Raw genomic sequence first — 12,948 nt, forward strand, 5'->3', positions numbered from 1 at the left:
TAGGTCGGAACCTACCAAAAGAGATGCCCTTTGAGGAGAAGCTGAAGATAGAGGTGATTGGGCTACCTTGTCATGGTGAGGCGGAAGGTGTTCCTCAACTCAAACTCAAAGCTGAAGCCTTTGTACTAAAGGCAGACCTGTTCTTAAAAGACAGAATTAAAGAAGAGGAGCGAAGATTGACTACAAAGGGGCTGATGAACGGCGGGGTAAACTTGGATGTCAGACTAGAAAGGGCTTTCTGTTTGCAGGTTCTTTTGAGGCAACTCATGTGAATATGATTAGCTCAGCTACAAGGGCACAGTGTATAGTTGTGAGAAGCTGGCCTGGTATATGATGTCCACTAATGTAAGTGGGCACCTTGCACCAGTCCAGACAACCCTTACGGTGATGTAAGAGGTATCAGACAACTTTAGAAAGCTATCCAAGTGGTAGCTGTGGAGAGCAGCCTTCAGGCTTACTCTTGAAGGAGTATAAAGCAGCTTGTTTTACCAGAATGCAATCTTATAGTATAGATTAAATGAAAAAAGAACCACACATAATATTTATAAAAATATATATTTATTATATACCACTATCTAGTACGTTCAAGTATCTCCCACATGGAGATAGACACAAAGCACACAATACTTTAGCAAATAAATCATTGTAAATAGCAACAATACACAGTGGGCCTATGGAGGGGACCAAACCATATACTAAGAAAATGGTATAAGAACCACGACTTGAGTCAGGACGATATCGAGAGCATGTAGAATTGCTGGGGACCAACAGAACAACCCAAGGTAAGTAGATAGGGACCCCGCGGTGAGCGCGTGCAGTGTGTAAACACGACTGCGTGCTCTGTACAAGTCTATGTGCAAGTAACAGTTGGATTTTTAAAGATTAGGGACTCTTCCCAGTGGACCCTGAAGAAACCCCGTGGAAGACAGAAGGTTGGAGAGCCACCCACCAGTGGATACCGTGGTACCCGAGTTACCTATCCCAGGGAAGCCGGGTGCATAGGTGTGAAGCGGCATCAGAAACCACCAACGAACCCAGTGGAGGACTTCAGGAAAGTGCCGCTGCTGGAAGAGGAGAAAGTGTTTGGAGGAATCCAAATGTGGATTCTTTATGAAGAGTACCTGAAAGCAGAGGGGACAGTGTCTAAGTCACTCAAGGCGTGACTAGGAGACTCAGAAGATGAATGCCCCCCGATGTCGGGTGCTTCAGGTAAGATGACGGTGACCTTGACTCTGCAGCTGCGAGGACCAGGCGACCCTGAGGACAATCAGGACCCGGATACAAACTGTCCCATGAAAAATGTCGAGGGCTGAAGGGTGGGTATCCGGCAGGAGCACCAACAAGCCTTGGCAAATGCAACCCATGCAGTAAGTCAAGAAGGTGCATGGTTGGGTACAGCAAGGTTCAGGAGACTCGCCACAAGCAGGGGAGTCAGGGCAGGCTCGAGCAATCAGGGGAGCCCAAGGAAAACAAAGGTGACCCTCAAATGGATCCACAGGCCAAAGGCACAGGAGTTGCGAGAGGACCGCAAGCAGCTCACCAAAAGAGGCAGGCCACGATGCGGTGTGGCCGAAGATTCTGGGCACTGGAGGTGCTCAAGGTTGGGGCTACTTAGAGCTCGAAGATCTTCTTGCAAAGATGTGAACAAGCCTTTGCAATTGCAAAGGGGACACGGTACCCAGGGGTTCGATTATTGCAACCCCCACAAGGACTACAGGCCTCAAACTTGGTAAGAGGATAGAGCAGGCCTCGGGAGCTGAGGAAAACCACCACCTGTGTTGCAGAGCCCACGGAGTCTGGAGGAGCTTGGGATCTGCAGACCGGTCGACTAAGTTGCGGTGCCTGCAAATGCAGGGGAGTGACTCCTTCACTTCAAGGGAAATTACTTTGGTCGTCCTTGATGCTTCACATACCTTGGAAGGTTCCTGTATGATGCACAGGAACAGACGATGCAGCAGACTGGATGGGAGATGAAGTCAGACCCAAACAAAGTCCAGAGTGCCCAGACGGTAGAAGTGCAGTGGTTTCAGTTCTGAATCTTATCCCACGGTGAATCTAGGAACCTACATCCAGGTAAGCCCTCAAGTACCCTAGGGAAAGGGTTGGGAAGATTCAGGGGACCCTCCCAGGGGAGGGTCTGGACAGGGGGAAGGTCACTCCCATGTCCTTTGTCCAGTTTCGCGCCAGAGCTGGAGCCAATGGCTCCCAGGACTGGTGTGAACTGGACTATGCACAGGGACACCAAATGTGCCCCTCGTGCAGACTTTCAGGTGCTGGCAAGCACACCCACCCAGCCCTAATACACTAAATCCTGTCTGAGAGGTAGTCACACCTCCCTGTGACAGGATGCCTATTGTCTGCCTTCCCCTGCTCGAGCTTGGCTCAGCAGCGGGAGGGCAGAAATGTGTCTCTAGTCGGCAGCAACCATTTTGTGCTGTCCGGGGCTAGAAGGCTGGTACCGGGAACACTGAGAGCCTAATGGAGGGCTCTCCCAGTGCTTGGAATCATAACTCCCACACCATTAGCGGTGTGGGGGTATGATTCCAACATGTTTGATACCAAACATGATGGGATTCGTTGCAGCCGTTTTCAAGATGGTCATCGCACGATTACACTGTGCCCCTCTATATAGTATATGGCTGCTTCACTGACAACCCGGGAGAATGGACTCCGTAGGCTGCAGGGGTGTCCTCCTCATGGAGGGGCACCCTCTCACTTAGAACCAAGCCCCCTGTCCTCCGGATTGTAAAGGCCTGCTATAGGGGTGACTTATAGGTTTTAAGTGCAGTGACCCTTAGATATAGTAAACCGTTATCTTTAGTAAGTGGTGCATGCACCAACTTACACAGGCTGCAATGGCAGGCCTGTTGTTCCATTGTGAATGGTCTCTCAGGGGTGGCATAATACATGTTTCAGTCCATGGGAGACCTCTGGGGTACCTATGCCTAGGGTACATGGGTACCATATACTAGGGTCTGACAAGGGTACCCCAGTATCCAATCTGGGGTGTACCCAAGTACATAACACAACAGTTTAAGGAGAAAGCAGATAGATTGGGGTCCTGATTAGCAAGATCCCAGTCAGACTAGTCAAAAACCGCATCACATCAAGCAAAAAGTGGGGGTAACTATAAGAAGCATATCCCACTTTCCTCCAATAGTGATGAAGACATATGACATGATGCTTTCATTTCTTGCACTGGAGATCCAATGATCAGCTAAAGTTTGTACTACTTGTGCAAGTATAAAGTGTCAAACAGAACACCATATATGATGGAGTTGTCTTACTGAAGCCTAGACTTGATGATGAGCCCCACACTACACCAGTAACTTTCAGACATATAAAAGGTTGGATAGTGCCTGAACATGAAGCTGGACCATGGCTTTTTTGACTGACAGCTTTACTCTGAAGGAGATGGAATTTAACATTAAATATAGAAGTACAGCATAATGGACTACGTTAGATAATGGTTTGAGGAAATTGTAAAGTTCTAATCCTTTATTTAGCACGCTTTCACCCATCGGGCTGCATTGCACTCTAGACGAATGGATTGCTTTAGGAGGGCACTGAATTGCTTAGGTAACAGAAAAGCATTTAAGTATTTTTACATATTTATATTTTTTTTGCAGAAGCAGAGCATTCCACAGCTAGGGTGCTAAATGAGTGTAGGATCTTTCCTTGTCCGTTAAATTGTCAGGAGTTAGACACACAATGTTCGATGAAGTCTCAGCTGAATGAAGGCTCATTTAATATGTTTGAACAGCGGCCCTCTGCCATTAGAGGTTTGATGGGCTATACCCAGAATTCTGAAGTACACGGTTTGCCCACTGATTACTAGCGAAGTGAATGATCCATGAGGGAGAAATTATCTCATTGCCAAACGCCCACCAGATGGCAGCCTTTGTAATCGAGCACGGTTGAGGAGTAGAATAAAGTTCAGGATGTGGAGTTCTTGATGCAGTAAGATTTATCGATTACAAAAAAGTGATGGATTGAACGCTTGAATTGATCTCAGCCACTGATAATTGCTCGTGCCGCATCCCAGTCCATCATTATTTTCCACACCATGCAACCTCAGTTTGGACTCAGTCATATGCAAATTAGTCTTGACCCTACTCTAAAGGGAAAAGTCCAGCCTAAACTGCCAGCCAGGTCCTCCCTGGACATAACTTGGACATAACTTGGTTCCAGTGGCACAGTGTGCACGGGACCCACATCTGGGCATACCCGTCCCACTTAGGGCGACTCACCAAAGTATACAAAAAATTGATGAATGGAATTAATCTCAGCCACGAGTAATTACTCGTTGTCGCATCCCAGTCCATCATTATTTTGCACACTATGCCACCTCAGTTTTGACTCGGCCGAGGTAAATCAGTCTGGACTCTCTTCCAATGGGAACAGTCTAACCAAACTGCCATGCCGGGTCCGCTCTGAACCGGAAAACAAGCAGCCCAAGAACGGTTTCACCTGTATTAGGGCTCATCAGTTGGATGTAACTTGGTTCAAGTGGCACAGTGTGCACGGGACCCACGTCTGAAAATACCCATACTGTGACGGATGGCATGCTTTAAGTAATCTCAGCCACTGTAATTGCTCAGACTGCTTCCCAGTCCATTGTTATTTTCCACACCATGCTACCTCAGTTTGAACCCATTCTATATAAATCTGTGCAAATCCGTTGTGGCCCTTCTTCAATAAGGACAGTAATGTTAAGATATTTAGTGGGCTCAAGTAAACAGCATTGGCATAGTTAATCTGCAGCAACACCATTGCAACAACTTAGGAGACTCTCTGAGAATAGCCTATTACCAGAAAAGGGCCTCTCCGTTACCAGAGGTGGAAATAGCAACCATCACCAGTCACACACTCTGTGTTTCTGTGCTCTCAAGATATAAACTTTAGTGGAGGGCTATGTCACTGGTTTAAGTCAGGAGATTTAGAGCGATTTCCCAGAGATGTGCGTGAAGTCTAATTACTAGTCTGACTGATATATTTTGATCATATTTGTTATTTTGCACTTTGCATGCACCTGGGTAGATTTACTCGCTTGTCCAAGGTGAAGGTAGACAGGTTGCATACCAGTTGTTTATTATTGGTATAGTGACGAAACAACTCAATTAGTGTAAAAAATAAGGTGTTCAACTATTAGAAGGTGATAGTCCTATGAATGAAGTGTGTTGGAATACAAAAAAAGGCTGGAGCAAGGGAGCTTAGTGCTTCCAAAGTTTCATTACCTCGACGTATGCGGTAAGTTTGATGTATTGATCGGATGGTTCTGTGAGGTATATAGGGACGTGCATTATGGGCATGCAGTAGAGTGTGGCAAGATGGGTTCTAAAAATAGGAGGCCTTAAAGGAGCCCACAAATTAGCTACTAGATCAAAGTATTGTGTACTATACTGACCACACCGTAGACTGCATTATCGATGCTGTGCATCGGAGGTGTCACAGAATGCTGAATCCATGCTAGATTTTCACGATATCCTCATAGGATACATATACATGCAGTGATTATAAGTGAAACTTATTGAAATTATTAGTGGTGATCCAGAAAATATGCCACAGATCCAGCTCTGCTGGAACTAGGTTGTTACCTCTGCTGAACAAAGTATTGAACATAATTTACACTGCACTGAACCTACTGTATATTTCACTGGCCATAGTGTGCATTACATTGGCCATTCTAAACAGTGATATGGGCGCAGTGCTGACTGTGCACTTTGCTGGTAATGCAGACAAGTGCATTGGCAATTTTGAACCCGGCATAACTTTACTGTAGATAGCTATTTTACTTTACATTAAGTTGACAGCACTGTGTTCTGATATGATCACTGATTTCCTTTGTAATATCCTGCACTGATAATACACTATTTGAAACTGATTTTTCTGGCGAGTGTCATGACCAGTGACTGAAACCCTTTTCTGGTAATTTGAGCGCATAATGTCTGGTGGTGAGTGAACGCTGTAGATGCTAAGTACATGATTGCTCGCAGCGCAGCTTGTGACCTGTACATCAGTCCCATCAGTGGTAGAGGGTCTGCTGTCGTGCATAAGGCCAGACTCTTTGGCCGCTTGCCTAAAGATCAGCAGAAGCTAGTTTCTTCTGGATGGAAGACACCTCAGCATCCCTGTTGAGGCCTTGCATTACAGAATCCTATAAGCTTCTGGCCGTGGAGTTAGCCAAATGGCAGTGGGGTGTCCACCTACATTTTATTTTTATATGATTTCTGGCATAAACCACTTGGTTATTCATCTGCTCTCTGTTTTCGGGAGTGTGGCCAGCCGTGCTATATTGGGTACTGCGTTGGCCATAAGTAAAGCAAATTGGACTGTTCCGTGTTGACCATGCATTCCACTAAATTGTTCATGTTGTACACTAAATTGAGGTATGTTGTGGTTGTCATACTTTAGCTATGTTGGAGTATGGTATGTTGGTGAAACTGTACATTCATTTTAGAGTATGTTATGATGATCATACTGTAAGCTTAGAGTTACTATGTTTGCTATACTCAACACTCAGTGTAGGATATGTTGGTCATACTGTGCATTAGACCATCGGGCTAACTTCACTTTATTGGTTCTTCTAGTTGTCTTGGACATTCAGCCTGAAGTTTCAGCGTAGCACATATACCTATGTTAGGATTTAGCTGTTTTCATTCAAAGTGTTTTCTTTAATGACATTCTAATTTATTTATGCTTTTCCTTTTTTATGCAGTTAGCAGGAAGAGACTCCCCAATCCGTGCAGAAATGCCTGGAAATTTGCAGCACTATGGAAGGTATATATATGGCGGGAAAAGTGAACCCAAAATATGATTCTCCCCAAGTCTCAATCCTTCTATATATACAGAGTTATTTCTAAAATGTATTTCCTTAAAAAAAATGTGAACTTCATTTTCAGCATTTATTTAATCAAAATGATTTTTTATTGTAGTATTTATATATGGCTTACTACTTTAGGTGGGGTGGTGACACGCTTGCTCTCTTGCACATCATGATCCAGTGAGTAGGGTGTGTAGTTGGGAGTGTGTTGTCTTAGTAATTAGCCAACACAATGAGATGATGGACGGAGCGCTAAAACTTTTCAGACACTCGCCCCCAGTTACAGATCTGTATTCTATTCTGTATCTAGTATTTAGCCTGTGTTTGCAGTGTTTTCATGCTGTGTGTGATGACCTCCGAGATGCTGTAATTGTGGAACGGGACGCATCGCTTGACGTTGTGATGTATGAGTAAGTATGAGAGGTGCACATGCTTTTTTTAATATAGTTTTTGGTATGCTAGCAGCACTGATTAGCTCAGCAGATCCCCTTTATTGCGTTGGTCATTTTTTATTTTATGTTCTCAATCGCTTTTCCTGTGCTGACAGTGACAGAACTTGTCCAATCCGCGATCTGATTAGATAGATTGCATTACAATCTTCTTTTATGTTATTGCCAGTATGAGATAATTAAGATTTGCCAAGATGCACTGTTATAGCCATCCTTTCCTTATAACAGGATAATGAAGCCAAGGGTGTTTGATTTTGGAACCTGCAGGGTGGTCTATGTTAGAGTCCTCAAGTGACCAGCAATGTGTATAAGATCTCTCAGGTGTTTACAGCTTTGTCTGTTTAGTGTTATGTGGTTAGTTAGGTGGGTTGCTATAGCTTGTATCTTTGGCCTCCAGATAGCAGCAAGGTTACACAGGACCTTTCATTCAATTATTACCTAGCCTGTTGAAGATGAGTGTTTTGATAGTGAATTGGTCTTTGGTATCCTAGGGTGATGCAGATTGTATAAGCTTAAGACCAATGGTTACTGGCGGTTTGTACCGAGACGTGCTAATTACCTGGAGCCCAATAGCAGTTATCCACTTTATTGACCAGTGGCTGCTTACCTGGTGGCCTGGAGGACAGGAGGCAGAGTTTCTGAGCTTAGCCTTTTTCCAGTCCCAAACAGGCAGCCCTTAAGCTGTCTCCTTTTATGTGGCTGCCCTAGGAGTCTTTCTTAAATAGGAGAAAAAGACCTATTTGTGTGTGTGCTAGATTCAATGGGAGCCTTAGCCCTAATAACACGTGACCTGGGTCCAGTGCGAGTTCTAAATAAGGTGTGCTAAAATTGTTCATTGTGTATCCAAATGATGCATTAATGTGAAGTACAGCCATTCTACATTACATTTCTGAGCGCTGTTTGGTTGCACTAACTTGCTTGAGTTCTGTGATGCTGCATAAAAGGTGTGAGTAGTATTGTGGGAAGCTTTGGTAATTCAGTACCACTCCCTTTAGCCGAGTTCCATTACCCTGCTAAACCCTTCCCTACCCATACCAGCCAGCCAGAAATGAAAGATCCAATTTCTATCTCTACTTTAATCCAAATAGCAAGTTATGTAATGTGGTAAGTAGTTTAACGTACAGTAAAACATCTGTGGAATACTGGATGGTATGCAAGATGTGCCCATAAACATGGCATGGTCTTGGAATTGGCCCTTTACTAATTATCATAGTAACAAGAACAATTATAAATTATTTTTATATATTGCCTGCAAATGTAATGTATCTGTTTCTATTACCCAACTCACTAGTGCTTATGTTAACAACCTGAGAAAGCTAAAAGGCTGCACCTGGACCTACATGATTAGAAAATTAAGAGAAAGGTCAATACATATCGCTTATCTACCTTTCTCCGCTAGCCCTAAACAAACCATAAAAGTGCTATACACAGATTCAGCATGGATTGGAGATGGATAGGTAAACACAGACAGTCTTGGGCACCCCAAAAGTAGTCAGATTATGACCATATGGCAAGTGAGTTACCATGGCCGCAAGATGTAGACAAGCCTACACAAACTAGGAAGCTGGCGAAGGCTTAGTTTGTAGGCAAGTCAACCACGCAAACCTCCTTGATAAGTAAACTTCTTTTCTCATGAAAGAATGAGACTCTTCAATGGCAATATTAAGATTTTCAAGTTCTCCTGGGTAAAAACTGAAGGGACAGAAAATGTCACTGGTGGTAAAAGCAGCCCTGAAAAATGAGTTCATACTTGTCCCATAGAGTGCAGAGTTCAAGTGAGTCCATCCATCTCCAGACCGATATCTCAGAGAAGAGTTTGTGGCTTTCCTCAGTGCTGTTTGCCAAGCAAAATAGCTGATAAGTCCTTTATCCATCCACCTCATGAAAGGTCCCTCCTGGCCTAGCAGAAGTTTTGCTTGTGTTTCATACAGCCAGTCGATCTCTGGAAATAGCTGCAGAGTACATGGAATCATGAGGCAATAAAGGGAGCCAGAAATATGAAGACAAAACTACTGACTGCTCAACAGCTTGTGACAGTATATGGTACCTAAAGCTGTAGAAAACCCAGAAGCATAACCGTGTCAGGTGCCAGAAGGAAAGAAAAAAAACTGCACAAACACTGGCAAAATAAAATGGGACAGTGGGAAGCACCAAAAGACCAGAATCAAAGCTGTGGAATTCAGTGCGAAGTTTGTCAGTAAAGTATCAGCCACCTAAAAGCCAGAAACAAAGTGCTGAAAGAATGACAACAAATGATATGAAGCAGACTGTGGAATTGATGTCACACTGTGACAGTACAGTAAAAGGCACCGAAAATCCAGAAACCAAGCTGCAAACAACCTAGTAGTATGTGACGGGATAAAGTAAGACTCTGTATCAACAGTAACCATGTGGCAGAATTGAGGGAAGGGGTTTATAGTAACGGATAATGCCCCGAAAGTCCAGAAACAAGGTATTCCTAACAGTATGTGACAGTACAGCGTAGGTTACCTTAAGTCTGGTAAAAAAGCTGTAAATTCATGGCAACATGTGACAGTAAGATTAAAGGACCGGGCGCAATGGTGACAAATGCAAAAAGAACAATTGATGGACAAAATGCTGAACAATGTCATACATTCACACCAGTACAGAGATCTGGGCCTAAATCCATAGTTTGTTTTGCTCCCCATGCCATTCCAGTTTGAACCCAGCCATATGCAAATCAGTCTTTATCCTGCTCTCTATGGGAACAGTTCAGCCCGAACTGCCAGGCCAGGTCCTCCCTGAACTGGAAACAAGCATCCTTTGCCCGGTTTTGGGATTTCACCCCTCATCAGCAAGGCTAGCTTGACTCCAGTGGCATGGAGAGCACGGGAACCACATCTGGGCATACCCGTCCCACTCGGGGTGGCAAATGCAAATAGAACAATTGGTAGACAGAAACCAGCAAAATGTCATAAATTCACCCCAGTACAGAGATCTGGCCCTTTATCCATCGTTTCTTTGCTCCCCATGCCATTCTAGTTTGAACCCAGTCATGTGCAAATCAGTCTTGACCATGTGCCCAATGGGAACAGTCCAGCAGAAGGCAGCACATTAGGCAGAGTAAGAAAAGAAGCAAAGCTGTGAATAGCTGGAAACACTGGATATTATATTGTAAGGGATCTAAAGAACAGAAGCAAGGCTGCAGAATAACTGACCTCATGTTATAGTGCAAAACACTGGAAGGACTGAAGGGAAAGTTACAAGAAACAGTATATTATACCCTTAACCTACTGACAATGCTTGTTCAAAATACATGGTAACAGGCTAAAGGCAAGAGATTAAGATGAAAAAAAATCTGGCCACCCAGAAGCAAGATATTTACAGAAAACTCTCACCCCGATTTCTCAATATAAGAAAGATATATTAATAATCCATATTTGACAATATTCATTTCCTTAGTCGTGCAAATAAAGAAAATATTACTCACAAGATAGCCCAAAGAGTTACCTGCTCCAGCGAGGTTCAGCTAAAATATGCAGATCACAAGTTTAAATCTCAGTCAGGTCGACCCAGGCTTACATGCATCTGAGGTTGGTGAAGTGAGAATACCACTTAAAAACGACAGAGGTCTGGCATGAAGTACTAGAACAATCCTAGTTATTAAAAGTGTTAAAGTATTATATTGTGAATTATCATAGGCCGTTAACAGATGTCACTTATGAGACAGGCATAAATACTGGATCTTGCAGGCTGTATTTCCACAGATTGTTACTGGATGTTACTGTGGCACAAACACTAGAAAAGCAACCAGGATGGATTTTCGTGCCTTGTTAATTTAGGTCTCTTTTCTTCACCACTGACCGGTAGCATATTTTATTCAAAACTGTAGTTTCTATTTGCCCCATTAGTTAGCGCTCAGTACAGAGTCTGGTAAGGTACAAAGTTCGTTTCTAATGGTAAGTTGTTTGAATTGTGTGTCGTGTTGTATTACAGCATTTATATAGCGCTTACTACCCCTTTGTGGGGCACTAAAGAGCTTGCCTACATAAGTAGCATGCTACACCATATAGGGTGTTTGGTTGGAAAGGTGTTGGTTTTTATTTGATCCTTTGTGGAAGTGTTTCTATGCCGTGCATGATGACCACAGAGATCCAGTTATGTTATGGGACGCAGCGCATAGAAGCGTGTTAGATGATAAGAGACTGATGCACAGGTTTATGGTTCTCAAGATGCGGTTAGATTTGAGCAGCTCTGCAGGCCCGTTAATGGTATTTCATGTGATATAGTGATATACTGTCCAAAGAAAAATCAAGCACACAATAGCACCATCATTGAAAGTCCAACTTGTATTGAGTGATGGGACGTTGACAGCGAATAACTCCAGTCCACTGAAGTTTAGTTCTTCCTTTACTTTAAAGTCAGGGTTACAGACAGAAAAATTGAAAAGACCGCCACCGACACGTGTTTTGTCCTCCTGGACTTTTTCAAGGCTATAAAACATAAAGCAATTGTGAGTTTTCAAATTTCCTCACAGATTCAATTACCTCAAGTGTGTATTAAGATGTAGGATAAGTCTTTCCAGAATGTCCCAGTCATGGATAGTACTCCTAGACAATCCCCAACTCCTGTCTATTCCTTTAAAGTCAGGGAAAAGTATGTAGGTTTGACCTTGATAAGTCCGCTCGTCTATGATGACTTGAGCCGTAGACACGCAGAGTGAATTTTTCTGTGATTGTACTATTGTGTGCTTGAGTGCTTGATTTTTCTTTGGACAGTGCAAAGGCACCCCGTGGGGTTTGTTAATTAGCACCTACGGTGACTAGGTGCTTAGCACGAAAGTACCATCTGAACATTTTTTCCTATGGACACTGTGCTTTTCACTACAGCCCATGACTTTTATGTGCAGTCACTCAGGCTCAGTCACCAATGTTTGATGTGTATGATATAGTGATAAAGCTGGTTACTGCACTGGGTTGTCCAATCTGAAATTTTGTGTATAGTTGTGCCCCTAAGCTGGCTTAGTTAAAGGGAGAGAGAAGAGGAAAGATCTGCAAGGATGGGCATTTTTATTATCATCCCAAATCTAAGTGTCTATGTGAAATCTAAAGAAGAGGTTAGATTGTATAGATATTTGGGACCTGCAGGGAATGGACTAGATTAAAGTCCAACAAAATTGTCCGGTATTGTGTGACCATCTCTTCAGTTATTCCATGCCTGTTCATTTGGTGGTGTTTGCTTTTTTTGGATGTACAGTAGTGGTAATGGATAACTCTCATAGCAGATATGTATTACGTGAATTTAATAGGTATAAATTACAATGTGTTGCTGAGCGCTGCGTATTATATGGTTTTAGTATTATTGTGGGGCGTAACAGTTAAATATGGAAGTACATAACTATATAATGCCAGAGTAAGCCATAGGTCAGCCCTTTTTGCTTACCTGCATAATGAAAGCACTTTGCTGGTTGAGTTTTTTGCAGTTTGTGGGTTGTAAGCTGAGGATTGCGATTGAGGGTGTGACTGTTTTCTGGGCTCTGTTGCCTGGATGCAGGTGGTGCAGTTATCTAGGTGATAGCCATGTTTACTACTGTTTTCGGAAGAGTGTATGCTCCTGGGTGCTTCTAATGCTGGCTGGTAGTGAGTTCCAGAGCTTAGTAGCTTGTACTGCGAAAGCAGCAGACCCCCCTATGGATTTATTATAGTAAGATGGTAT

General features: G+C 43.4%; 1 protein-coding gene across 1 annotated transcript in view; it reads left to right on the top strand.

The window, feature by feature from the left end:
• The window catches only part of CCZ1 (CCZ1 vacuolar protein trafficking and biogenesis associated), a 234,580-nt gene that overhangs the window by 140,785 nt on the left and 80,847 nt on the right, over positions 1-12,948 (top strand). Inside the window, exon 11 of the mRNA XM_085629015.1 lies at positions 6,719-6,780. Within this exon, the coding sequence (XP_085485141.1) occupies positions 6,719-6,780 (62 nt within the window). The remainder of the gene's footprint in view (positions 1-6,718; positions 6,781-12,948) is intronic.

This window comes from Triturus cristatus, chromosome 10, assembly GCF_964204655.1.
Source record: "Triturus cristatus chromosome 10, aTriCri1.1, whole genome shotgun sequence".
NCBI lineage: Eukaryota > Metazoa > Chordata > Amphibia > Caudata > Salamandridae > Triturus > Triturus cristatus.